At 49.6% G+C, this 26,448-nt stretch overlaps 2 protein-coding genes across 12 annotated transcripts; one reads left to right on the forward strand and one right to left on the reverse strand.

Annotated features, from left to right (window-relative positions):
• The first annotated feature begins 9 nt into the window (after positions 1–9).
• On the forward strand, positions 10–26,424 carry LOC121188309 (polyadenylate-binding protein-interacting protein 2-like). 9 transcript variants are annotated; one of them, XM_041047989.1, is made up of 25 exons: positions 11–167; positions 1,873–2,855; positions 3,046–3,107; positions 3,700–3,738; positions 3,908–3,984; positions 4,074–4,099; positions 4,191–4,313; positions 4,443–4,568; positions 4,807–4,923; positions 5,174–5,298; positions 5,402–5,797; positions 5,840–6,048; positions 6,148–6,238; positions 6,323–6,486; positions 6,576–6,685; positions 7,169–7,247; positions 7,331–7,350; positions 7,430–7,552; positions 7,817–7,947; positions 8,032–8,696; positions 9,398–9,404; positions 15,408–15,413; positions 22,735–22,936; positions 24,728–24,919; positions 25,610–26,424. In XM_041047989.1, exons 2-25 carry the CDS (start codon positions 1,911–1,913, stop codon positions 25,673–25,675), a joined length of 4,101 nt encoding a protein of 1,366 aa, XP_040903923.1. In that variant the 5' UTR covers positions 11–167; positions 1,873–1,910; the 3' UTR covers positions 25,676–26,424. The 9 variants fall into 9 exon arrangements, 8 of the variants coding, with proteins under 8 accessions (XP_040903926.1, XP_040903925.1, XP_040903923.1 ...); XM_041047990.1 differs by having other exon boundaries at positions 5,402–5,791; positions 5,834–6,048; XM_041047988.1 differs by having other exon boundaries at positions 5,402–5,581; positions 5,624–6,048.
• On the reverse strand, positions 11,634–22,127 carry matr3l1.2 (matrin 3-like 1.2). Of its 3 annotated transcripts, none has more exons than XM_041047997.1 (22): positions 21,816–22,127; positions 19,411–20,399; positions 18,500–18,561; positions 18,372–18,410; positions 17,671–17,768; positions 17,489–17,541; positions 17,166–17,282; positions 16,943–17,068; positions 16,683–16,859; positions 16,466–16,590; positions 15,943–16,276; positions 15,656–15,859; positions 15,386–15,482; positions 15,260–15,276; positions 14,803–14,925; positions 14,327–14,455; positions 14,056–14,184; positions 13,852–13,982; positions 13,481–13,730; positions 13,223–13,388; positions 13,009–13,124; positions 11,634–12,615 (listed from the first exon to the last, which is right to left on the reverse strand). In XM_041047997.1, the coding sequence occupies exons 2-22, from the start codon at positions 20,197–20,199 to the stop codon at positions 12,553–12,555; spliced, it is 3,345 nt and encodes a 1,114-aa protein (XP_040903931.1). In that variant the 5' UTR covers positions 20,200–20,399; positions 21,816–22,127; the 3' UTR covers positions 11,634–12,552. The 3 variants fall into 3 exon arrangements, with proteins under 3 accessions (XP_040903931.1, XP_040903930.1, XP_040903929.1); XM_041047996.1 differs by having other exon boundaries at positions 19,411–20,402; XM_041047995.1 differs by having other exon boundaries at positions 19,411–22,127.
• Positions 26,425–26,448: the final 24 nt, after the last annotated feature.

The raw sequence follows: 26,448 nt of genomic DNA on the forward strand, positions 1-26,448 counted from the left end.
TGAGAAAACACAGCCGAAGCAGACGGAGGCTCGGACAGCTAGCTGCTTATTTGTAGCTCGACTTTCTGCATTTTTCTTGGTAAATAAACGTTTGGACTCGTGAGCTGAGCGCCTCTGCTCTCTGTCAGGAGCCTGCGTGTTTATCACCGCTCCGTGTGTGATTTCAGGTAAGGCCGCTGCCGAACTTCTCTCTGTTAGCCATTAGCCGCCAGCTAACTGTTAGCTCGGTTAGCTCATGTCTTAGCCTCAGAAACCAGTCACCAACTCTGCTCCAGTCTGTGCCAATCAACTCATGATTATTTTTATTTCTATTCATCCGTTAAACCAAAGCTTTTCAGCTGTGATATAAAACCGAGATTAACAGAACAATTGGGACATATTTTCTTGTTAAACGATTCAAAGCTTTAAAACTGAGAGACTGAACATAGAAGAGAAACCCTGAAGGCAGGAGCTCACCGTGGATCTGACCCGAACAGCTCGAGTCCAGGATTTAGTCCAAAACATCAGCGTGAAAACTTCTGTTAAAGTCACGGGGCCGTGTGAGTCCCGGGCGGCACGGTGGTGCAGTGGTTAGCGCTGTCGCAGGTTCTCCCTGTGCCCGCGAGGCTTTTCTCCCACAGTCACAAAAGCACGCGCATTAGGTTAATTGGCTGTAGGTGTGTGTCTCTGTCTTTGTGTGTCAGCGCTGCGATTGGCTGGCAGCCGGTGCAGGGTGCACCCCGCCTCTCACCTGCCTCTCACCTGCCTCTCACCTGCAGTCAGCGGGGATAGGCTCCAGCTCCCCGCCAGCCTGACGGATTAAGCGGTATAGAAAACAGATGAATGTAAAATCCCAGTGTGTGAGTGTTTGTGTGCACTGAGCCTCACCGGTCACTGGGCTGTCACCTGTAGCATGAACTCATACATGTTTTACAATAATCAATCAATACAAATATTTTTTTACACAAACAGAATCTTAAATTTAAAAACTGAACACTTCCACTACTTTTCTCTGACTTGCAGCTGCAGGTTGATGCAGTTGTCATTTTGATAAAGTTAGTAAAGTTTTCTCTGACCCTGAAGTTAAATTTAATTTAATGACTTTATTGATCCCTCCAGGGGAAATGACTCTCTGCATTTTACTCACAGCAAGTGAACGAAACACAAGCATGCACATGCACTGGAGAGGCTGAGCCATTTTACTGCTGTTACTGGTTCTGATAAATCTTTCTGAATCAGATCTTTAGAACTGAAGCTCCAGAGCTGAGAAAGGATCATTTTAAATTCACACTGTTTCATGGTGAAGTTCATTAACACTGATAATAAAACAGTTTAATGCAGATACATAGAAAATGTGAAGTTTTATTTTTCCATCATCGTTTCAAACGTTTTACTTTTCACTGGCTGTAGTTTGACTTCACATCGTCTCAGATGCAGAGGTTTGCTGGACGTTCACCTCAGGGTTCTGTCTCTGTGAAACCCACTGAGCCGGTTCTCATGGATCCTGGGCGAGTTGACATGAACGGCCCTGTCCTGAATTCTCTCATATACAGGACTCGGTTCTGAAACTAATAAGATTATTTTAATGTGTAAAAGTAATGAACACGGTTTCACATCAGTCCTCCGGCTGAATGTTTTGAAGACGCCTGTTTCTTTGCTGCTGCTTTTTGGCAGATGTTTAATGAAAGGTCAGATACTTCCTGTCAGGTGTTCCCTAAAAACCTCCGTCATCTTCTTCTTCACCTGTCACAGAGAGTCTCAGAGACCCGAACAGCTTGTCCTCCTCAGCGTTCAGACTTGTGTGATTTCATGTTTCCACCGTCTTCAACTTCCCTGTGTCTCTTTAAGTCAGTGTTTACATCTCCTGTCTTTCCTGACACCTTCTGTCTGCAGGAAACGCCCCGAGCGTTTCTCCACAGTTTCCTCCCATCATGTCTCACAAGCACCCATACAGACAACCACCGTCGGACTCTGACCTCAGACCCGATCCTGGACCTTACAGATCCTCAGACCTCGACCACCCCTCCCCGGACCACGACTTTTACAGGCCACCTCAGGAGTCCTTCTCCTCGCCCTACGCGTCCTCTTCCTCTTCCAGAGGCTCGGCTCCGTGGCCGCAGGACCGCGCTCTCAGCATCCTGAGCAGCCTTGGTCTGGAGCCCGGCGACCTGTCTCTGCTGGCCGAACTGCCTGAGGACGTCCTCACTGTGGAGTCCCTGCCTCATGTCCTCAAACAGATCAAAGGAAAGAGAGGGACCGTCAGACCTTCCCCTCCCAACGCTGCGTGTCCATCCTCCTTCTCCTCCTCTTCCTCACCCTCTTATCCTCCCAGCTCTGCCTGTCGACCTGCCGTCAGCTCCTGCGGCGGAGGCTGGGATCAGCTTCTCAGCCAGTCGGTCCAGTACCCGCTTCACCAGATTCCTCCCAGTCCTCTTCCATCTGAGCAGGTCCAGGACCACTGGGGGAATCCCAGAACCAGTAGTAATGTCGTAGCAGACCCACCATCATCATCATCATCATCCATCTATGTGGTGGACTTCCATCACAGACCAGGACCCTCTGACTATGGTAAGACAGGCAGAGCCTCTGGTCCAGTTTCCTCTCAGGACCGACCTTCTTTCAGGTCTGGGGAACAGAAAAAAAGAACTCATCCTTCCCGTTTCTCTGAGCCCGGATCAGCTGGTTACAGGTCAGTTCCTCCGCCTGACGCTCAGGGGGGACGCCCCAAGTCTGAAACCTCTTCCATCAGGAGGAGCCTGCACACTGCCACCGCCTCGATGCCCTCCAAGAGAGAAGCTCAGGATTTCCACGGGATGTGTCCACAGGTGTTCCCGTACTCGTGCTCTCTGTGTGATATCACTGTGCTGTCAGAGAAGGTGAGTACACCTGTCCTCCTCCTGGATTCTCTCTCTCTCTGCAGAGTGTGGGGGGGGGGGTCCTGTGTTCAGCTGATTATGAGGCTTCCTGCTCAGAGCGTTGGAGTGGAAGCAGGTTTGAGGCTGCAGCTGCAGGGAGAAACAGAACAGGGAGACACATTCATCTCTGCTTCTGGTTTTTGTGTTTCAGGTTTGGATCAAACACATCAACAACACTCAGCATGCGAACGGACAGCTCAGCCTGCTGCAGCAGTAAGTGTGTCGCTGCTGCACTCACAGAACTACATTACATCCATGTGCTGCGGCCCTGTGTGGCTCCACAGGTGAACCCGTTACACGTTCTGTCTCCTGAGCTGAGTGAATGTGACTGAGTGAACGACCTGCTGTCGGAGCTGTGAACCTGTCTGTGGTTAGACACGTCTGGGATGACTGAGTGAATGTGACTGAGTGAACGACCTGCTGTCGGAGCTGTGAACCTGTCTGTGGTTAGACACGTCGGGGATGACTGAGTGAATGTGACTGAGTGAACGACCTGCTGTCGGAGCTGTGAACCTGTCTGTGGTTAGACACGTCGGGGATGACTGAGTGAATGTGACTGAGTGAACGACCTGCTGTCGGAGCTGTGAACCCGTCTCAAACCAACCTGCATACACTGCATCCCCCCGACACATACGGACACAGATGCTGCGATAAATCTGCCTGTCCAGCTGTGTTTCCACATGCTTGGGTGTTTCACTGCACCCTCACATGAGGGGACACAGTCCTGCTTGGTATCAGGACTGACGGTGTCCAGCCTGAGTGTCTGTGCTGCTGTTTGGTTTCAAAACGCCTGTCTCTTCTTCAGGTTTCCGAACTGGGACTGTCGTATGGAGACACTCAGCAGGTCAGTGTACTACACAGCTACAACCGTAACTACAACCAGACCTACAACCAGACCTACAGCCATAATCATCACCACCATCCTCTGATCAGATTTCTGTTTCTCTCTCTTTAATAAACGAGGTGTGAGTCTTTGATAAAACATTCTAAATAAAATCTTATTGTCGTTTAAGGGCTGACAACCAATCAGAGAAGAGGAAGGATGAAGCAAACCCCGCCCAGCCACCACAGTCAGCCAATCAGAGCCAGAGTAAATTCCCCCTCTTGTTGCTTACAGTGCTGTTGACAGCAGTATGATCCTTGTTACAACACTAACATCTGGTTTTTCTGTTTTAATAGAGCCAGAGCAGAATAAACAGAAGAAGGTAAAGAGTGTTGGCTCAGAGTGTTTGACTCCAGTTTGTCTGCTCCTGTATAAACTGCTCTGATGAACATCGTGTGTGTGTTTCCCCTCAGACGTCAGAGAAAGGTAAAGTGGTGTGTGTGAAGTTTCCCGCTCAGTCTGTGGATGAGACGTATCTGAGGAAACTGACCGAACCGTTTGGAAAGATCGTGAAGATCCTCATGTTTCCATCTTTGGTGAGTTAGAACGTTCACACCGTTCCATACAGCGCAGTGCAATCATTGGTTCATACTGTAATCTGTTTACACACACACATCATCTGAACCACGACCTGTTAGTGATAAACTCTGTTCTGGACTCTGCAGGCGTTCGTGGAGCTGGGCTCCGTCGATCAGGCAAAGGACTTGGTGAAGTTCCACGTTAACTATCCTCCAACTGTGAACGGAGAGCAGATGGAGTTCAGCATCTCCAGCACCTTCAGCTTCCTCCAGGTGGGGTTCACCACCATGTCTCAGCCTCAGAGACCTGATCTGAGCACAGCGTCTCAGTCTGATCGCACCAGTCGTCCCACAGAGAGGTTCACTGACACCAGATCAGTCTGTAGAGCAGTGAGCTGCTCACTGTGGACCAAGACGTGGAGCTCTCTGTTGGACGTGGTGGGGACAGGCAGAGAGAATGCATGGAGCAGATAAAATGGTTTCACCGTGCAGCGTGTCTGTTTCTCTGCAGAGTTCTCAGGTGGTGAGCTTCACTCCAGCTCCAACGGGAGAAGACGGCCAATCAGATCTGATCAGCATCATCAAGCGCTTCGGTCCGCCGCTCTACACCCTGTTCCTGCCCTCTGCGGTGAGATCCACCAACCACAGCTCGTACTCACACACGTGGTTAGACTCTGTTTCTGAGAGGAAGTCAGACTTTAAATCAGCTTTGAACAGCAGCAGTGAACGCACGTTAGCATCACAGAAAAGGCTGGGCGTGGTTACAGAAAGATGATTTAATGAGTTTCCCACAATGACGACGTCAAGACCACAGAGGAAGTGACCTCAGTTTAAGATGGAGGAAGTGCAGAGAGAACTGGGCTGTGTTTCTGTTTCAGGCGTCTGTGGAGATGAAAAACGCTGCGGACGCTCAGAAGCTGGTTGATTATTATTCGTCCAACACTCTGAGGATCAACAACGACGTCCTCAAAGTTTCCTTCTCTGGACAATACAAGACTCTCATGTGAGTATGACCCCCCGTCCCCGTCCCCCAGGCCCATCAGCTGATTCACATCCATGGATGATTGATCAATGGTCACGTTGCTCCTGTCTCTGTCCTCCTGCAGGCGGGTGGCGTCAGCCAAGAAGTACGAAGAGGAAATGACTCCGGCCAAGAGGACGAGGAGTCAGAGCCGAGAGGACGAGGACAAGACGGCAGAAACCAAGAGGAGGAAGAGCAGCTGTAAAGACAAGGTGGAGCAGATAGAGGAGGAGGGAGGGAAATCCAGCAGAGAGAGGAGGACCAGGTCCACATCCAGAGATAAATCCATCAGGGAGAGGAGGACCAGGTCCACATCCAGAGATAAATCCATCAGGGAGAGGAGGACCAGGTCCACATCCAGAGATAAATCCATCAGGGAGAGGAGGACCAGGTCCACATCCAGAGATAAATCCATCAGGGAGAGGAGGACCAGGTCCACATCCAGAGATAAATCCATCAGGGAGAGGAGGACCAGGTCCACATCCAGAGATAAATCCATCAGGGAGAGGAGGACCAGGTCCACATCCAGAGATAAATCAAAAACTAAATCCAGCAGAGAGAGGACCAACTTCAGATCCAGATCTAGAGATAAGTCCAGAACAAGGTCTAAGTCCAGATCCAGAGACAAATACAGAGAAAAGTCCAGGTCCACAGATAAATCCAGCAGGAGGTCCTCCAGCCAGAACAGGTCCAGAGAAAAGACAGTGGAACCAGAGAAAGCTGAGAACCCCGGTAAGACAGTGAGACAGTTCAGTCATCATTAGTTTCCAGCCTGTGATGAACTCAGGTACAGTGTTTATGTGAAATCCTGATGAAAGCGTCTGTCCTCAGACTCTGAGTCCAGAACTGATCCTGAACCAGCTCCTGTCCGTGACTCCAGACCTGAAACTACAGAGACTGAACAGAGCGAAGAGGAAGCAGAGTGAGTTTCTCAGGTTTAACTTCAGTCCTACCAAACCTGTTGGTTTACAGTCAGTCCACCTCACAGAAACCTGATCACCTGCAGGTCGTCTGCGGAGGAGAGCGACATCGAGGGGATGGAGGTGATCGGAGAGGATGGTGAGAGTCTGGAGGACGAAGACAAGGAAAGTCTGGATGATGCTGAGGAGGAGGAGGAAGCTTCTGAGGGAAACCACGGTCCAGCAGAGAGGCCTGACTCACCTGGACAAGGTAGAAATAAAAACTGAAGACAGAAAATCCTGATGGAAAACAAGAAGTGAAAAAGACAAACTGCTCAAACCTGTTCGCTGTGTTTTCAGGGGAAGAAAAGGAGGTGAAGGATGGAGAGACTGAAGATCAGGACACACCTGTGATAGAGGAGAGGGAGGAGGACTCAGAGACGGCAGAGACTCAGCAGGACCACGACGAGGTAGAGGAAGAATTTCAGCTCCCAGTTTGTCCAGTTGAAGACTGGGACCAGTGTTTCTGTTCAGTGTGTCCACTGTGCAGTTTGTCCTCAGGTTCTTTAAAGTGATACCGTCTGAACTGAAAACTGTAAGGACATGTTTCATGATAGGAAGTGAGAGGACAGAGATGGACAGGAGTCAAATCAGGCACGTCCACTGTCCTCTGGTTTTAGGGAATAAAGTGTCCTCCATGTTAAACAGAGTGAGTTTAGTTTGTGAAAGTCTGAGCTGTTGTTTAGAAAGATGGAGGTCGAAGCTTCACTCAGTCATCACACTCAGACGTTCACAGCTGTTATGAATCAGTGAGTCAGTCCAGTGACCAGGTCAAACACAGCTTCATGTTTCAGGAACAGGTGGAGCTGGGACACTTTTACATGTGGTCCCTGAACTCAGCAGAGTCTCGTGTCCCGCACCGCTTTGAACCCACTGTCTCTGCTGGTCCTCAGGAGGAACCCAGTTTCCCAGTAGACCTGGAGAACTGCATCACTCTGGATGAACTGGACGAGGACGAGTCTGATGACCAGGGTAGGCTGACGGGGTCTGGGCAGAACCTGAACGTCTCACCCGGTCTTTATGGAGTGACTAACGCTGTTTCCTCTTGTTTTCAGAGATCGGAGCTGAACCTGAGGTGAGCGGCTCTCAGTGTGTCAGTCGCATGTTGTTGTTGTTTGTTGTCAGGGTTGATGTGTTTGTTGTTCTGTTTGCAGTCCACCAGAGTGCTGTACTTCAGAAACCTGCCGCTGCGTTTCTACACCGACACAGAGTTCGTCAGACTGGTCAAAGGTTCTGGGAAGGCGGTGCGGTACCTGCTGATCCGCCAACAGCGAGAGGTCAGAGACTTTTTATTCCTGTTGCTGACACACAAAGTCTCAGACTGAGCTGCGACCTGTGATTCTCACACCGTCAGTTTGTCAGCGTCAGTGGTGTAGGGAGAAACGCTGACTGAAGAACTTCAAATAAACGTTAAAGAGACGGCTTTTTAACTAGAGATTTGGTCTCTGTCTTGTGGTCTCGCGGTCTCGTGGTCCCGTGGTCTCGTGGTCCCAGGATCCAGAATTTCTCTCATCCTCAGTGTTTGTGCGTTTGTGTCTCAGGGTTTCATCGAGATGTCGAGTTCTTCAGAGGCTGTGAGAGCTGTCAGAGATCTGACCTGCACACCTGTCACCTTCCACGGCTGCAAACTCAGCGTCCAGTTCTCCGACAAATACAAGAGACTCACCAACTGGTCTGTCTCCAAACTGTCTCCCCACTGTCCCTGTTCACCCACCAGGTTTTTGTGGTCATTAATTCTGAATGTCCGTGCCTGTAGGTGGGATGTTCAGTCGGACGAGGACGAGGACGAGGAGAAGAGGAGCGAGCGCCGGAGTTGGAGCAGCAGGAGGAGGAGTGAGCGCCGGAGCAGCAGCAGGAGGAGCGAGAGACGGAGCAAATCCAAAACCTCCGATAGAGACGAGAAAGAGTCCTCACAAAAGAGTCCAGACAAAGAGTCGGGATCCAATAAGTCTACAAAGAAAGAGTCAACCAACAAAAGGTCTTCAGGAAACAAATCAGCCTCCAGAAAGACTCTGGAGGAGGAGGAGGACAAAAAGACTCAAGACAAGGATGTCAAAAACACATCAGAGAAGGAATCAGCTGCTAGAGAGACTCCAGAGAAAGAGACAGCCAATGAAAAAACTACAGAAGTATCAGTGTCCATAAAGACTGAAGAGACAGACTCAGCTGCTGAGAAGACCACCGGAAAGGACCTGACCCCAGAGACGAACCCAGAGACCGAGACACCACAGAGGAGAGGGACGCATGAGAAGGACCCAGCGCCTGAAAAACCCCTGAAGACAAAGTCGGAGAGCGACGAGGCTCCAGCCGAGGAGGAGCTGATGGTGAACGACGCCTCCGGAAAAGGAACAGTAGAGATTTGTGAGGAGGAGCGATCAGCTGGACTCACTGTGTCTGAGCTTCACAGAGTCTGGAGTCCAGGTCAGCCAGACTCTGGAGATCCCAAACCACAAACAGAACAGGTGCGTCTGAGGTCAAAGTTCACTGCTGCTCAGTCTTCATCATGTTCTGTTTCATAATGAGCCTGTTAGAAAAACTGTCAGAAACCAGACTGACCAGAGCCCAGAGTGACGTCCTCGTGTCCACGTCCTCGTGTCACGTCGTCCCACCCGCAGTCTGAAACCAATCATTCAATCAAAATCAATAACCAGAGCAGCTGATCTTTTCAGCCGAGGAAAACAAACCTTTGACAATGTGAGAATCACGAACAGCTCGGCACTGATCTGTGATCTGTTTTCAGAAACCCGCTGCTGCAGATCGGCTACAGGAGCTCAGCCTGGAACAGAAGCCAGGACCTGCAGGGGGCGCTGCAGAACCCGAGACACCCACCAAACCTGTTGGTAAGAACATAAACGCACCTGAACCTGAAGATTAACATGATCGCAGGTGAGATTTCACCTGAGGCAGTCAGAAGGAGGAGAGCGTTGGTCTGGTCTCCATCATGACGAACTTCAGCAGTTGTTAATATAAAAGACAAATGACGGTGCCGCCATTTTCAAAGATCACTGTTTCCATGGCAACTGTACATCCACTGTCTGAATCAGTGATCCCATTCTCAGGGAGAAGGTCCAGTTTCAAAATAAAAGCCCCTCAGTAATATACTGTGAGGCCAGATGCAAAAGACGTGTGGTGCCCCCTGGTGGCCGATTTCAAGATCATTTTACAAACATAGGTAAACATAAATATTTACCCACGTCTGTGATGAGTGGACAGACTCATTCATTCATGGCACAGTTTGCATCAGGCTCATTCACGTTTGGACGTGGTGGCGCCCCCTACAGAGCGAGTTCAGAATAGTTTGAAACACACTAGTTTGACACTGTCCCGAAACGTCTTGTGAGTTTTGGAATGATTGGACAAACGATGTCTCATTGGTTGTTTGACCTGTGTTGTGCCACGCCCCCTGTGTTAGTGACAGGTCTGAATGAAACGCTCAGGTAACGGCTCAGGTGTTTGTTTTCTCTCTGCAGGAACGGAGTTTGTTCGGCCAGTCGTCGGTTATTTCTGTAACCTGTGTCAGGTGATCTACGCAGACGAGGACGAAGCCAAACTGCAGCACTGCAGCAGTCTGACCCACTACAGGAAGTACCAGGTGACAGCTGGAGGCCGAACAGCAGCAGGCTCAGGGTCCTCAGGGTCCTCTCAGGGTCCTCTCAGGTCCCTCTCAGGGTCCTCTCAGGTCCTCAGGGTCCTCTCGGGTCCTCTCAGGGTCCTCGGGGCTGCTGTTTGTTCAGGTTTCAGAGTCCTAACATGTTAAACATACACATAATAACATGTAGAAACATGACGGTGCATCATGGTGGGCTCTGTGGAGGTGAACCCGCTCCCTGTGTAGATACGAAGGGCTCGCTCTAAGCTAGCAGTGACACAGTGACTCATGTTTTCATTAGTGTGTGATCACCTGACTGAACGCTGATCAATCAGATGTGTGATCAGAGTTTATTTGGAAATGAGCAGAACGTCAGCCATGTTTGAAAAGTCCTGTTAATCAGCTTTTCATCACGTCGGGTTTAGTTAAGTTCAGGTTGATGAAAACTGAACTGAGCTGTTACAGCGTTTGGTCTGACGCCATCACAGGATCACGAGCTCGCTGATTTAATGTCCGTGATGAGGGATGCACCGATCCACATATTTCCACTTCTGCTGATCTGCTGATACCAGAGCTTTCATATGACTATTCTCATTATTGATCATTTTACATGATGCTGTAATAAATCTCCTCCACAGGCAGTACAAGGTCAGAAAGACAGGAAATCCTGTTAACAGCCAATATTTATTAAATTCAGCAGATACCCAGAAAGGTAACCTTCTCTTAGACTGAAACAGAAATAAAAGCGCTGATTGGTCTGCTCAGCACAGGTTCAGTATACTGACTCTGTAGCAGAAACAAATCAAGGTTTTTCAAATCTCAAACATCCCGAGCGCCGGAAGCTCAGTCACGGTTCATCTTCTTCCTGCTGCACCTGGAAGGGACATCAGTCTGTGAGTGATATGTTGTAGGTGTGTGAATTACCTGGATGACTCACCTGTTATGGTGTCCCGCTTTAGTTTGTCGTTTGTGTGCAAAAGTTAACAGCGCGACCGATGCTAATGCGCTAGCCCGTCAATGGGATTCTCCATATTATGTTAGCATCGAGCTAATCCATCAAGCTGAACTTATTACCACTTGCAGGTCGCGACGGAGCTTCCGCCCCTCGGTACAGCGGCTGTGCAAACATCGCCCGCTCCTGTCTCGCTTTGTTGTGTTTCTGGTGCAGAATATTTCCACACAGCGACACGTCGCGCTGTAAAGTTGGTTAGCCGTGGTGCTGCTCGGTGCTAGCCTGCTAGCTGGCTGCAAACTGTGGAACGGATTTCCCGAACGGGGGCGTGTCTCATTACCCCGCGTCACACTGAGACACGCCTCCGTTCAGGAAATCCATTCCACAGTTCGCAGCCGGCAGGGACTCACCTGTGGAGCCATGTCAGCAGCAGGAATTCTGTCGGTATCGGAACCCATCCCTATCAGTGACTTTGGTGGAGCTCAGCTGATGGAGCCTCGGATCTTATTTTGCCGGGTTGTGTTTGGTGCTCTGCGGCCTCCTGGTCTCTGTCACAGCTGCTTCACATCTGTCCGCTGCTTCCTTTCAACAGGAGAAGACGGGGAGAGATCCGTGGACGAGCTGAGGGTGAACCAACACCAGAGGCTGAAACACTAACCTGTCAGCAGCAGCAGTCAGGTCAGTTTCAGAGACTACATTACCCAGAAGTCCCGAGCAGTGAGGTCAGACTGAGAGCAGAATGTTTTCAGAGCTGATGTCTGTGGGTTTAATGTCCAGCAGATTCAGTGGAAACACAGAACGTCCCACTGAACAAAGCTCTGAGGAAACAGCTTTATTTTATCTTACAACCAAACCATCAGCAACATAAAACATCAGAGGTCAAAGTTCATTCTGAGGATGAAACAGACTCAAAGGACTCTGTGGCACCTGGCGGAAGGACAAGAAATAGTTCCAGCATTTAACTCAGGCTAGGCTAACTGTTAGCTTAGCCTAACTAACCAGAGCAGGGTGAGATCATTTCCCAGAATGTTGAATTATTCCATGGACACAGTGTGTCCGTGTGAAGAGCTGCTGGTGTGTGACTGTCCCTCCTGTCCACCCTGTCCACCCCGTCCTAACACGACACTGTAAAGAGCATTCAGCTGATTAATCTGTTGATTTTAGACCCAAAGATCCTCCGTTAATCAATCGATCAGTCGACTGAAGCTTCTTTGAGCACTGGTTCTTTCCGTCTGCTGTAGAATAAATCCAGCGATGAGTTTGTCAGAAGTGGAAATCTTTCGTAGCTGAGCCTGAGTCACTTCACGAGCAGGAAGCTGCTGATCAAACGTGTCGATCTGATCTTTGGCTTCTGAACTTTCAGAATGATCAAATTATAGAAAACGTTTTTCACTGTGAGTCGACAGATTAATGATGATGTGTGTTTGTTTGCTGCTCAGGGCGAAGACGCACAAACTGTCCTGCGATCACACAGACGTGAAGAGGACGAGCGTCCCACACCAACAGCTCCTCACATGGACAGACCAAACACAGCAGCTTTAACTCTAAACATCTGTTCAGGCCTCAGAACTCAACTTCCTGTCTGACGGCGAAGCCTCATGCTGGCACACGACGTCGTCAAAGTTCACCTGCCGGACAAACGCGTGAGACCTGGAGCCGAACACAGACGTGTTTCCTGTCGAAGCTCGTGGATGATGAGCGTCTCACAGAAAACTCCTCTGCGATGGACGAAGTTCTCACGCCGTCGTCTTCTTCCCCCTCTTCTTCTCTGCTTTGGTTTGTTCCTTCTCCAAATATTTCTGAAACAGGAAACGAGAGATTTACAGGTTTTTCTTTATTTTATTTTATTTTATTTTATTCTATTTTGCCTAAATACATATCTGTACATAAGTTTTACTGTTCTATTTTTTTTATCTTTATTTTTACCTCTCACTTGGTGAGGGACAGTATTTCAGTTTGTCCTGCACATAAAGCAAACTGACAATAAAGATATTTTGAATCTCTATCAGAGGGTGGGGAGAAGCTTCTCCCTGCCTGAGCGTCTGTCAATCACTTATCAAAAATCAATAACTTCCTGTTCCTGTTTTATTTCACGTTGTTCGACACCAACGCGTCTCATTGGCTGCACGCAGTCACAGACGCAGGTGTGAGGGTGATGTGGGCGGGGCTGTCTGTCAGGTGTGATGTCTCACCTGCAGCTTGTCATAATGCGTCTGGCTGCTGCAGTGTGTTTTCTTGGCCGTGTCTTCGTTGGAGTAAAACAGGAAGCAGACCCGACAGTAGTAACCCATCTTCACGTGTTCCACACCTGCACAGAGAAACACGTGACGACCGATGAGCCGTTTCTACGGCGGCAACAAATCTGTGTGACGTCAAAGCTGGAAACAAGCGCTCGTCTGTTCTCACCGATAGGCGTGTCGGGGTCGTAGGGGGGCAGCGGCAGAGACGCCACGCTCGGCTTGTTTTCTGTGGGCGGGGGGGCCTCGGTCTGTCCGTTCTGATTGGTCGACGTCACCATCTGCTCCTCCTGCCCCTGTTTCACCTCCTGCAGCTGAGAGGACAACCCCTCCCTCTGTTTCCAAAAGAAGATATGAAAGATATGTTTTAATCACCCCCACTCACACCCCACCCCCCACTCACCCCTCACCCCCACCCCCCACTCACATCATCACCGCTCCTCTCTGCTGTTTCCTCTCTCTTCTCGTCGGAGCTCTGCATCTCTTCCTCTGTCTTCTCCTCCTTTTTCTCCTCCTCCTCCAGTTTCTCCTCTGGTTTCTTCTCCTCCTCCTCCAGTTTCTCCTCCTCTCCCTCCTTCTCCTCCTTGAATTTCTTAGCCGGAGGTTCTTCGGGGTGTTTGGAGGACTTTGCTGTCGTGCTGCTGTTTTCTCTCTTTGTTGTGCTCGGACACCGATGTCTGAACCAAACAACAAACCAACCAACAAACCAACCAACCAACACACAGTGAATAAGGAGCCACAGAGTTCACAGAGAGTTCACAGCCGTGGAAACAGAACATACACAGGTATGAAACCCACCCGTGTTTGAGCTGCCTGTACTTCCTGCTGACGTAGACTGTCAGGCGTTTCCCGTTGAACTTCGGTGGATCGGCTTTGCAGTGTTCGGCCATTTTCTCTGCGTCCTCTGCTTTTTCCATCTCGATGAAACACTGAGGACAGAGACAGACAGCTTACACCTCTGCAGCAGCATCGTCGGACGTCACTTCAGACCCGGTTCCGTACCTCTCTCTTGATCCGGTTGAGGAAGTACTTCCTGACCCTCCCGAACGGCTCGGCGAGCTTCAGCACAGCCTCGTCAGAGTATTTACTGCTGGGGATCTGACCCACGTACACCACCCTGCTGGAGCCGCACTGAGCAACACACGACACACAGACGGTCTCAGAACGGCGTCACGGAACCAGCTCGCCCGTCAACACGGACTCACTCTGCTGAGACCTGCTGCACGAAATACAACGTAACTTCCTGTTATTAGTCAGGGGGCGCTGAGGTTACCTGGATGGTGGGGTAGGTCATGGAGTGAGTGACCCTGACCGGCCGACCGCACACTGACGCTGAGACGTTCCCGTTGTAAAACTTAGCCATCGCTCGAGCTTCTTCTTCTGTGGCAAACTGAAGGTACGCCTGGTCAGAGAGGACAGAGACAAACGTCTGGTCAGAGAGGACAGACACAAACGTCTGGTCAGAGAGGACAGAGACAAACGCCTGGTCAGAGAGGACAGAGACAAACGTCTGGTCAGAGAGGACAGAGACAAACGTCTGGTCAGAGAGGACAGAGACAAACGTCTGGTCAGAGAGGACAGAGATGAGTTGAGTGAGGATGGTGAACTCGCTCCAGGTGTGTCCTCTGTATTTTACAGAACAGTAACTTTCCAGACTTTGTTGGACAGAGACAGAGACGCTTCACCATGAACCACAGGTCCAGATGCTGAACAGCAGTATGAAGCTCAGCAGCGTCAGGTCCAGCCTACCTCAGGTCTCAGGTCCAGCACCAGGTGTTTGACCACTTTCCCAAACGGTTTGGCGAGTGCGAGCAGCTCGTTGAGGAAGTTGTAGCCTCGTCTGAAACCCACGATGTTCACCACCCTCATTCCCTGAGAGAGCGGGAGCAAACCATCAGACGAGCGCAGCAGGTGAGCGCTTCAGGTTTTTCTCTCTGACTCAGGCTCAGCAGGAAAGCTGAGTCTGATTTTACTGTTTCACCCTGTGAACTGAACTTTGAATCTGATTCTGATTCTTTACTCACTGCATGTGTTTACACCTTTTTCTTATTGACTGACTGACTGATCGATCAATCGATCTGTAGCTGAGTATCAGCTGTGATCACGTTCTCACTCCACATCTTCCATCTGTCAGATTCTCCTCCTCACTGGAACATCTGGATTCATGTGTTTCACTGGTCCATAGAACATCAGATCAGATACTCACCCCTCTCCTGGTGCTGTCTGCGGAGACAAAACAGGATCAGCATGAGCTCAGGATGAACACATGAAACACACACACATTCTCAGAGACCAGCTGATGGAATAAAAACAAACGGCTGTAATCAGGTACCGATGGCGTCAGACTCTCTGAGCTCTTCGTCCTCGTCCTCTGCCAGTTCGTCCAACGTCACAAAGTCCTCCATGTTCTCCAGGAAGTCCCGATCAAACTGACACAACACAGAAATCACAAACATCCATGTTTCTGAGGGTCAAAGTTCAGCGTGACACAAAACTCTGATCTCAACTCCACTTCTGCTTTTCAAGGAAATGCTGCTGAGAACTTGCGTCTCAGACCCTGTCTGTGTCTCAGACCCTGTCTCTGTCTCAGACCCTGTCTCACCACGTCTGAGGGCAGATCTCCCTCCACCGTCTCGGAGCTCTCTCCTGGTTCCGCGCTCGGTTCCTCTTTGTTCTCGTGTTCTTCAGACGAGGCTTCGGTTTCCGTTGGTTCTGTTTGTCCCTCTGGCTCCGCCCACTGCCTGGCCTCACCTCCAGTCTCGCCCCCGTGTCCAGATGTGTCATCAGTGACATCATCACCAGGAACCTGCGAACGTGCCCCTGGTTAATTTTCAGAAATCATTTTGGGTTCATGCCTCAGTGTCTCTGTGGTTCTGTTTGTGTCTTCACCTGCTCCTCCTGAATGTCTCCTGAAGACTCCTCCACTGTCTGCTCAGACTCTACTCTCTCTGGCTCCTCCTCCTTTGTGTCTCCATCAGTTACCTGCTCCTCCACCTGCTCCTCCACCTCCTTCTCCCCTCCATCCTCCCCCTCCATCACCCCGGACACAATCTCCTCCTCCTTCTTCCTCTCCTCCTCTCTGGTCCTGGAGCTGGATGAGGATTTATACGAGGAGGTCCTGGAGTTGGAGGAGGTCCTGGTTCCGGAGCTGGAGGAGGCGTTTGCTCCACTGCTCCTCTGGCTCCGACCGTCTCCAGCAGATCCACCCTGTCGCCGGTTCACACTGAAACAAAGAGAGAAGCGTCACAGTTCGGTTCAGGGGAGCAGATCTCAGGTCTGATTGGCTCGTTGTCCTCAGGTAAATGCTGAGCTTGGACAGACTTTCCTGTGTCTGTTCTGTCCTTTTGCCTCAGGGACTCAGGTGAATAAAGGTGTCTGGCTGTGTGTGGAGTGGGTGGAGCTCTGTACTCACTTGAGCGTTTTGTACTTGGTGCAGATGTTGAGGCGGATCGGTCTTCCTTTAATGGTGAGGGGGTTCACGCTGTAATACTTCACCAGCATCTCTGCGTCCTCGGGGGTTTCCAGCTGGACAAACGCCTGGACACACACACAGATGGTGGACAGATTCAGCGGCCTGTCAGGAGCTCTGATGTTCATGTTGATTAAATCTGACGCAGAAAAAAGTTTACCTGGTCAGTCAGAAAAAGGTGTTTCTCCACGATGCCAAAGCGTCCGGCGATGGTGAGGAGCTCCTTCTTCTTCTCTTCCTCTCTGGGCAGGTTGGAGAAGAAGACCACCTGGCTGTCGTGACCTTTGACCTCCTTGGCAGGTCTGTCCATCACCCTGTGCGACGACCGCTCGTCCTTCTGAGGGTCAAACACAGAAACACGTCAGAGACATTCAGAGCAGCCTGAGCGAGCGTGAGTTTAATCCCTTTCACTCCTGTCACCTCGATGACCATCAGCCTCTTGGACAGGTAGAAGGTGATGGGTTTGCCGTACAGAGACGCCGGATGCTGCTCGTAGTAGTTGACCATGTCCTGAGCCTCCTCGTGGCTGTTCATCTCTAAGAAGGCCTGATGGAGACAGAGACATGTTTCAGACAGAGTGTTTCCAGGTGTGTGTCCCCTGCAGGGAGGTGCCCGGGCTGTGAGGTTAAACCAGGTCGTTTACCTTGTTCTTGAGGACCAGGTGCTCCCTCAGGCAGCCGAACGGCTCGGTGAAGGCGAACAGGGTCTTGTTGCTGAGGGGCTTCCTGTCGTACTTCACCACCACCACTCTGCTTCTCAGCTGAGGACAAACAACACTTCACCTCAGCAACACAAACACTTTCACACTCACACTCACATGTTTCCACTGTAACCAGTGTTTCCACTTTAACCAGAATAACTGGTGCTGGCCACAGTACAACATGTTAATCAGATGAACTGGACTGAAGCTAAGTCATCAGTAACTGTCCACGTCTGGAGGACGGGGACAGAGGAGCTCACACTGACCTTATTCTGGCCCGGCTGGTTCTTCCCTGACAGACCAGGTCCTCCACCTCCTCCTGACACACACACACACACACACAGAACGTTAACATCTCCTGCACTGAACACACACACTGTCACACTCTGCACAGAAATGATGATGATGATGATAAGTGTGTGTGTGTGTGTCTCTGTGTGTCTCTTACCCCAGCTGGAGGACATCCCTCCTGCTGTCTGAGCTGAAGACACAGGGGCAGGTCCCAGCAGTCCTGCAGACAGGTTGGGGGTCTCCAGTAACCCCCCACTGGAACAGAGACACCTCAGTTATCACTCTGATCAGCCAGCGGTGGTGAGTGGGACTCAGCAGAGACACGGCCGAGCCTCCACTGAGAACAGACCTCAGATCAGTTCCAGCTGATTCATCAGCTCATTCACAGAGTTCACTCTCACAGTGTTAAAGCTAACATGATTAGCTGCAGGTTTCCTGTGGTGAAAGTCTAAAGTCTGTCAAAGAAACTGAGTCACACTGTTCTCTGTGGACGTCCAGCTGGACGTTTGACGCATGTCCCCTTCCTGTCTCCTCCCATGTCCTGTCAGCATTTTTCCTTTTATTATCTGCAACTACTTTGTGAATGGATTAAGAATTAATGTTGTATGAGATCTAACATTTACAGAGTCAATCAGTAAGGATAAATCAATAATGAAGGCAGTGGCTAGCTGCAGCCACACGCACACACGCACACGCACGCACACACACACACACACACACACACGCACACACACACGCACACGCACACACGCACACGCACACACAGCAACAGCCAATCACACACTGATCAATACAATGAGACACAAAGCAGGTTCAAAGCCAACACTCCACCACTGTGTGTGTGTGTGTGTGTCTTACCCTCTGCCTGAGGCCATACCAGGGTCCCACTCCGGATACCTGAATACAGTGGAACCAACATTACTCGTGTGGAAAAGTGAGAACGTGTGTGTGATGTTTGTGCGTCAGCGTCCGTCACAGAGACTCACATGTCGAGGAGCAGCCGCCTGTTTCCAGCATGTCGAAGTCCGTTCACGTGCTGGTTCCACTCCTACAGGTGCAAACACAGGATCAACACGCTGACCCCTCCCCCGGCAAACCCACGTTAAAGGAACAGTTCACACAAATATCAAACACTGGGCCTTAAAGTCTGTATGTTCTTCACACAGTTTAAACTCGGGCTGCGTCTCACATTAAACATGATAAAACCTCAGCATTCAAACAAGAGCGAGACAATCGCAGGACAGGAAATAAGAGACATGTCTGTGGTTAGGATAATGACAGCTGGAGCCCATCCAGTAGACGGGTCAGCCCAGTACACCAGGTTTATCTCGGAGAATGGGTCTCAGTGGGTTTCATGTTGCTAAGATTTTTTTTAAAAAGCCAAATCTGATCCAATGAATTCCTTATCGACTGATCAGAAAGACAGATCATCTCATTACCTTTAACTGACAGGACAAACAGTGAGACCCTCGTTACACTGGAACTGTCTGACATCTTCCTGTGTAACTTCCACATAATGTAGAAATGTGTGATAAATAACACTGAAGTGAATATGAAAACATTAGCTAACTGGATGAAGTTCGTCTGAGCATGAACAAGAACTGAACACTGGGTGGGCTTTGGTTTAAAGGCTGGACGATGACTGAAGAGACCCAGATCTGACTGTATCAGGTGTCAGTGTACAGACGGGACCATGAAGATAAGGTACGTGCTGTGCGGTGACATTAAACAAGGACTCGATGCAAACTGGACTTCCAGCCACTGGAAGCGTGAGGGATGATTACCACCTGCCACTGACTGACGTGGACAGAAGACTTGAGCTGAGCTCAGGAATCTGAACAAAAACATTTAAAGTTAGTCCGAGAAGAAAAGAGGAAGGAGGCTGCACCGTACTCACCATGGTGGAATGAACGTCAAAGTCACAAAGAGAGCACACATGGGGGAACATGGGGGGCATGACTCCCAAGAAGTCTTGGACTTTTCCGTTCGACGGGGAGCCCATCCTCCTCTGCATAAAGACGGAGTTGGACGACGGCGGGCCCATGCTGAGCCCACCGTAGGAGTCATGGTGGGAAAGCTCAGAATACGGCCTGTCTCTGCTCCCACCCCCGCCTCCGCTGCTGCTGTAATTTAAGCTGTAGCCCCGGCTGGAGGACGCGTCCTGCAGGGAACCGTACCCAAAGTCTGCAGAGGGCTGGGCCCTGGATGAACCCTGACTCAGAGAAGGACCGCTGATCCTCCCCACATGCAGGTCGTCCCAGTTTTCCCTGCCTCCTCGATACACAGCGTCAGAAGACATGGAGGATGCCATCCGCCGCTCTCCTGCGTCCCCCTTGCGGCTCTTGAGCTGCATGAGGATGCGCGGCAGCGTCTCCACACTGATGTCCTCCTCTGGGATTTCAGCCAGAGCGTCCAGGTCAGATGGCGACAGCCCCAAACTGGCGAACAGTTTCATTGTGCTGCCAAGATTACTGCCCCCGCTGCGCCGGGACATCGGAGAGCTGCTGTCCTGGGCCTCCACGCCGCCACTGCCACCACCCACCCCCACACCTGAGGCCATGCCCCCCATCTGCCGGCTGGATCGCTGTTCATTCATGTTGAAGTTCAAGGTCTCTGCAGCGGCCAGGAGCCCCCGACCCACAGCGAAATGTTTCTGACCGCCGTCTGACTGCGACTTCTGAGACATGACGTCACAAAGTGGAGCTGCTCTCTGGCTTCGATACGCCTCAGCACAGGTGAATCAAGATAAAGAATGAAGCAGGCCACAAAAAAGGCGTAATTTTTTAAGGATTGGAGGAAGTTAATGTCAGTTAATGTCTTGTGCAAAGAGTAAACTTGGTCAAAGTGATGGGGAACTCCTCTTCCTCTCTGGAGAATGTCTTATTTCTGCTGAAACACAATGAGGTAGAGACATTCTTCAAACGCTGCCTCCGCTACGAAAACAGAAGCCAGTGAAGAGGCACTGAGCCACAGAGGCATGTAAATGGAGGAAAATGACTGTGATTCATTAACAGTCATCTGAGTAGATGTAAGTTGTAATTACTGGGACATGAGAGGCATTTAAAGAAGGCTAGGAAAGGAGACAGGAAAGGCTTTAAAGACTCAAAATTCACTGCAGGCAAGGAGGAAGAAAATGAACTGATGTAGACAGTGATGGAAATATCCTCAGTGAAAAAAGAGAAACTCTGGAAATCAGTGACTAATATATTAAACATCTGTATGCATCACTGACAGTCACTTTAATAAAGACGTGAAGGAAGTGAAGAACCTGTGGCCCCATCTCTCCACCTGACTGCACGCTGGTTAACTCTACCTCTCTCACTTTGCACCTCATGTTTTGTTTGTTTTCTTTTTGCACTGATTAAATGTTCACTGCAGCATCACTGAGCCTGAAGAAACAAAATGTCGTCCCTACTGTGTCTGGTAATGGATGGGCTGACAGTGAGCAGGGAGACAATCAGACAAAAATACAACACAAAATTAAACTTCACTGTCACAATCACGTCAACCAAAGTGAGTGGAATACAGTTATTTACCAGGTGCAAGGATTTATTGCCATTTATAGAACATTTCTGTCAGTGTTTCCCGCTTGTGTTTAAAAATAACTCCTAATAAAAAGTTTTACATATTCACTAAACAGAGCCTGGACCAGGATGAGCAGGAGAGAACAGCTGGATAGCCTATTTATCCCAGGTCCGTGTATGAACTTTACAGGATTAACATCAGGGCTCTGAAACAATCGATCTGGAGATTTTCCAGCAGTTGTTGTTGACAATTACAGATTTTCAACATTCTATCACCGACATTTAAGACCTATGTGAAATAAATTTAAGTCTTTTAATGCACTTAAAAGACTTAAAAGAGGGAGAGAATTTGTCTGGACCTACAGATACCCTGAAGGAGTACCCTGAACAACAGACCCTGAGCTGTGTTAGCAGCTAAGCTAACGGCGCTAACTCGCTGATATCACCCCGGAGTTTAAAGCTACTAACGCATTAATTATTCAGAGGCATTTATGAATGACCGTGTGCATCGGGCCCCCTCACTTAAAAAGCAGAAATTATTGTAGTAGTTTTCTGTTCATCTGGAGGCTGAGCTCAACAGCCGAAGCTATTTTTAGCATCTACCGACTGCTGTGAGAAGCATTAGCCTGCGCCTACGCACGAATGCTGTTCGTTAGCTAACGTAATTCATAACTTCACTTTAGGGTTTTCATTTTCTCGTGTGCAGATTGTAATTGAAGCTGTGCATAATTTGTCCATATGTATAATGCCATTTATATGCGCAAATAAAAACACTTACCTTAGTTTTTCTTAATGCGTACCTAGCAGCTAGCTGCACCCGATAGCGTTAAACTGAAGTACTGAACTATCGCGATATTTAGTCTTTGCTCTGACCTGATTTCTGTGGATAAAAATATTTGTATTGTGATAATTATTATTAATATGATTAATATTAGGAAACGCACACAGTTCCGAGCTGCTCCTTTAACGCGTGTTGTTTGTGAGCGAGTTTAACGTACTGTACCGAACTACGGTGCTGCCTTCAGGAACCTTTGGAAGTTTTCCACTCCAGGCTCTGAAGATGTCGCCGCTGTGAAGATTTTGGACGAATAGAAAAGAGTGAACGGAATAAATAAAAAATATTCTATAAATATTCTACGAGCTGACTACTTCATCTACCACTGTGGAGTTCAGAGGTCAAACGAATAAATAAAAGTATTCATTTGCGGGCTGTTATCTAAGGCGTCACAGTTCCCTATTTTCCAACGCTCCGGTCCCTTTGGTTTTAACGGGTCATGTAGTACGTGAAGGCAGCAGAGCGGGTTATCCAATCGTTGGCGATGTAAACAAACAGAGGCAGCGCGGCCATTACACTCGGAGAAGAGTTGGACACGGAGTTCTCCGTTTGATTCTTCTGCCGTCGAAGAAATCAGTTTGTCAGGTACGACCAGTCAGTTAAACGCACCGTTTAACTTGTTCACATTACGGTGATGTCGCTAAACGTTAGTGATACCGTTTCTCTGTCGGTGTAACTCGTCCTTTTCTCTCTGTTGACTGAAAATGGCAGAGTCAGCGACCGTCATTAGCTGCTTGCTATTGTCTGTCAGACCGCGGCCATCACAGCCTCCCGGGCGCCGACATAACGGACGGATCCGCGCGGGATCTGACCATTAAATGCCTCTTTTGTGCCTCGTGCAGGTTCGTACGCCGGACCGCAGCGATCGAGGCCGCCCGTCCCTCCGTCCGTCCGCCCTCTGTCTGTGGGAGAGGAGTGAAATGAAAGACCCGAGTCTCAGCAACGTCTCAGCCCCAAACATGACGATCAGCAACGAGGTGATCCTGAGCAGCCAGTTCGGCTCCGAGGACGACCCGTTCGCCGAGTACATGTGGATGGAGAACGAAGAGGAGTTCAACAGGCAGGTGAGGCCCAGAGCCCACAGCGCACCTGACGTACAGGTGAAAGCTCCAGTTAAAGGGACAACGCACCACGACGCCGTGTGGCGTTGTTCGTCTGTGAACTCGGTGTCAACAAACATAAAAACCGGAATTTTAAAATGGAGTTTGGTGTGTTCTGTGGATGAGATGGGACTTTATGGATCCCACAGCGGGGAAATGTACCTGTTAGGCGGCTCACAGGAAAACAGGAGAAAGAGCAGTAAACAAGAAGTGCATATGCAATCAGAGCAACTAAACTTAGAATATTAAAATATAAAATGTTAGGATAAAAATCCAAAACAGTAAAAACTGGCAGCATACATATTTACACAACGATGGAGGAGTGATGAAAAAGATTCAGTGAGAAAATATGGCACCGTCTGGCCACAGACAGGGAACAGGCAGAGGGGATGAAGGACCGCTCCTCCTCCTCCTCCTCCTCCTACACTGTGGATGCCTCACTCTGCTGCTGAGGCAGCTGCTCGGCTCCTCCAGCCTGGTGAGGGTGGGGGGAGAGAGGTGTCGTCCATACCCACCTCCTCCACAGTGTCCGGCAGGCAGCCCAGGACAGAGCTGTCCCTCCTGACCAGCTTGTTCAGTCTCTTCCTGTCCCGGTCCCCAGCAGACCACAGCATAATGGACAGCGGAGGCCTGCACACTCCAAGGTTAAAGGGAAGTTACTCTCAGAAAGAGCATTATTTCATTTGACGAGTAAAGTCACAGAAACGTACATTTAAAATAAAAAAGAAGAAAAGAAGTGAGTCCAGGGCTGTCTCTGGACTGTGTCATCTTATTTTCTTTCCATACATGTATTATGACTTTTTTACCACCTCAGTGTCTCATTGTCCTTACTGATAATTAAACGAGGACAGTGTTGAAATGGTCCAGTCCACAGTCATGTGACGTTTGTCTCCATGGGGGAGGATTATTTGTATTTTTCTATCTGGCCCGGGCCCGACCCACTTTTCTCCTCTGCAGACGCCGACCCGGCGCCTGAGTGTCAGAGCTCAGAGCAGCTGTGAGACGTTTCCCTCCGTGTGAGGTTGTTTTTAAATGTCTGCCTTCCAGCTGTGAGTCAGAGGACGGCACTGAAACCCAGTAAAACCAGCAGGATGGTTGTGTGTGGAGCAGCTCCAGTACTATACCATCATCACCATCATCATCATCATCATCATCATCACTTCAGTGTGCCGGTCCAAACACTCAGATTTAAACAGAGATCCTCATCATTAAACACTGAGCCACTGAAATAAATCAGGTTCCACCTCTGAACACGACCTGCTGTCTGCTGCTCCCCAAAAATGTGTTAACATGTTACCACAGCACACGCTAACATTAACATGTTACCACAGCACACGCTAACATTAACATGTTACCACAGCACACGCTAACGTTAACATGTTACCACAGCACACGCTAACAATAACATGTTACCACAGCACACGCTAACGTTAACATGTTACCACAGCACACGCTAACAATAACATGTTACCACAGCACACGCTAACGTTAACATGTTACCACAGCACACACTAACAATAACATGTTACCACAGCACACGCTAACGTTAACATGTTACCACAGCACACGCTAACAATAACATGTTACCACAGCACACGCTAACATTAACATGTTACCACAGCACACGCTAACGTTACAATCACAGTGATGTCTTCAGTCCTGTTCATGTGACCCACATGCCGTGTGTGTGTGCGTGCGTGTGTGTGTGCGTGCGTGCGTGTGTGCGTGCGTGCGTGCATGCGTGTGTGTGTTCAGGTGGAGGAGGAGCTGTGGGAGGAGGAGTTTATCGAGCGTTGTTTCCAGGAGATGTTGGAGGAAGAGGAGCAGTGGGAGTGGTTCATCCCGTCCAGAGACCTCCCCTCTCAGACTGTCAGTCAGCTGCAGGAGCAGATCAGTCTGCTGGTCCTGGACGCAGACGTCCACGCAGACGCAGACTTCGACGTGGTGGTGAGTTCGCTCCTCCGTGACTCGGCCGTATCCGTGTTCCAGGCTCAGGCCGATTTAATCAGTGTTTTCATCATAGCTGTGATTCATCAGACGTTTGTATCTGTGGAGGAAGCAGCTCAGCGCGAGCTGTTCTCAGAACCACGTCTGTTTCTGGATCAGTATCAGTGCGACCGTGTGCAGCGTGAGCCGCCCGACGTCCTGTCGTCCGTCCATTGGCTGAGCTGTCGTCATGCTGCCCTCTGATTGGCTCAGCAGCTTCTCGAGCTTTGATCAGACGCTCACGTGGCAGGAAGTAGTTCTAAAAATGCAGCAAATACACATAAAAATCCTCAGACAGCTTCACTGTTCATACACAACATGGCAGCCGACTCCTTCCTGCACTGTGTCAGAACACGCCACCGTCTCCACACGCAAACTCTGCTGATCGATTTCTGATCAAACTCACGAGCGAGGCAGCAGGTCAGTGAGAGAGATGAAGAGTCAGAGCAACGCGGACAGGTATTAGTCAGAGCAGGTGAGCGCGCGGCGATTTTCTACAGCTCAGCTCTGAGTTTAACACGAACCTACCACGGGTCAGAGAGGGAAAAACAAGTCAGGCGTGTTCAGGCGTGTTCAGGCGTGTTCCTGTTTAAATGACGTCTGACAGTGACTGGTGTCGCTCTTCCATCATTCTCTTCTTCTTCTCTCCAGGTGAACAGCAGTCTGAACCCCAACGCCAAGGAGTTCACTCCGGGCATCCAGAAACATGTCATGTGACCCCACCGGGCGCCTCCCCCCACTCCAGCCCGCACTGTGACATCATCACCAAGATGTCTGCCGTATTTTTCAGTCGCCACTCGACCTTCAGCCTGACGTGTTGCCAAAGTTCTGCTCTCACCTCGCATGTGTTCAGACCCAGAGTCCTGTTACTGCAGTCCTCCACCTGTCTGTCCTCCACCTCTCCTGTCCTCCGCCTCTCTGTCCTCCACCTGTCTGTCCTCCGCCTCTCTGTCCTCCACCTCTCTGTCCTCCGCCTGTCTGTCTGTGGTAACTCTGAATGTAAGTTAGTTGAGAGGACTGTTTGTTTGTTTGTTTGTGTTGATCAGAACAAACTGCTCTCTGTTCCAGTCACTTCCTGTTTCACATTCTCAGCTTTTGTTTTGCACTTTGATTTGATAAAAGCTAAAAACAAACAGCATCTCGTCCTGTTAAAGCACTTCTCAGCTCGTGGTTTGGTTTTACTGTTAGAGTCTGATCCAGTTTAAATCCAGTTTAAATCCAGTTTAGATCCAGTTTAAATCCAGTTTAAACCTGGCTCCGTTGGTTTTTAGTTTCCCTGCTTTTCTTGGTCTTTTCCCAGCATCCTTTGTGTTTTCCTGTCCCTGCTGATCCACATTAACTGATGTTTGTGTTGAGTTTTTCTAAATGCACAGAAAGTACTGTATAAAAAGTCATATAAAGAAAAACGTTGTAAAAAAAATCTATTTTTTCTTAAAGTACTTGAAAATAAATGTTTATGGAGAAAAGTCTGTCCTCGTTACTCTGCACCT

The sequence above is a fragment of the Toxotes jaculatrix genome, chromosome 10 (assembly GCF_017976425.1).
Source record: "Toxotes jaculatrix isolate fToxJac2 chromosome 10, fToxJac2.pri, whole genome shotgun sequence".
Taxonomy (NCBI): Eukaryota; Metazoa; Chordata; class Actinopteri; family Toxotidae; genus Toxotes; species Toxotes jaculatrix.

Excerpts from the sequence above, each read along its gene's own strand:
- LOC121188309 (XM_041047987.1), top strand. The coding sequence starts at position 1,911 with ATGTCTCACAAGCACCCATACAGACAACCACCGTCGGACTCTGACCTC. Across the intron at positions 6,487-6,575 it reads GCCTGACTCACCTGGACAAG|GGGAAGAAAAGGAGGTGAAG; the intron begins GTAGAAATAAAA and ends CTGTGTTTTCAG. Across the intron at positions 7,248-7,330 it reads GGACGAGTCTGATGACCAGG|AGATCGGAGCTGAACCTGAG; the intron begins GTAGGCTGACGG and ends TCTTGTTTTCAG.
- matr3l1.2 (XM_041047997.1), bottom strand. The coding sequence starts at position 20,199 with ATGTCTCAGAAGTCGCAGTCAGACGGCGGTCAGAAACATTTCGCTGTG. Across the intron at positions 16,860-16,942 it reads AGAGGCTGATGGTCATCGAG|AAGGACGAGCGGTCGTCGCA; the intron begins GTGACAGGAGTG and ends TTTGACCCTCAG. Across the intron at positions 14,185-14,326 it reads TGACCTACCCCACCATCCAG|TGCGGCTCCAGCAGGGTGGT; the intron begins GTAACCTCAGCG and ends TGTGTTGCTCAG.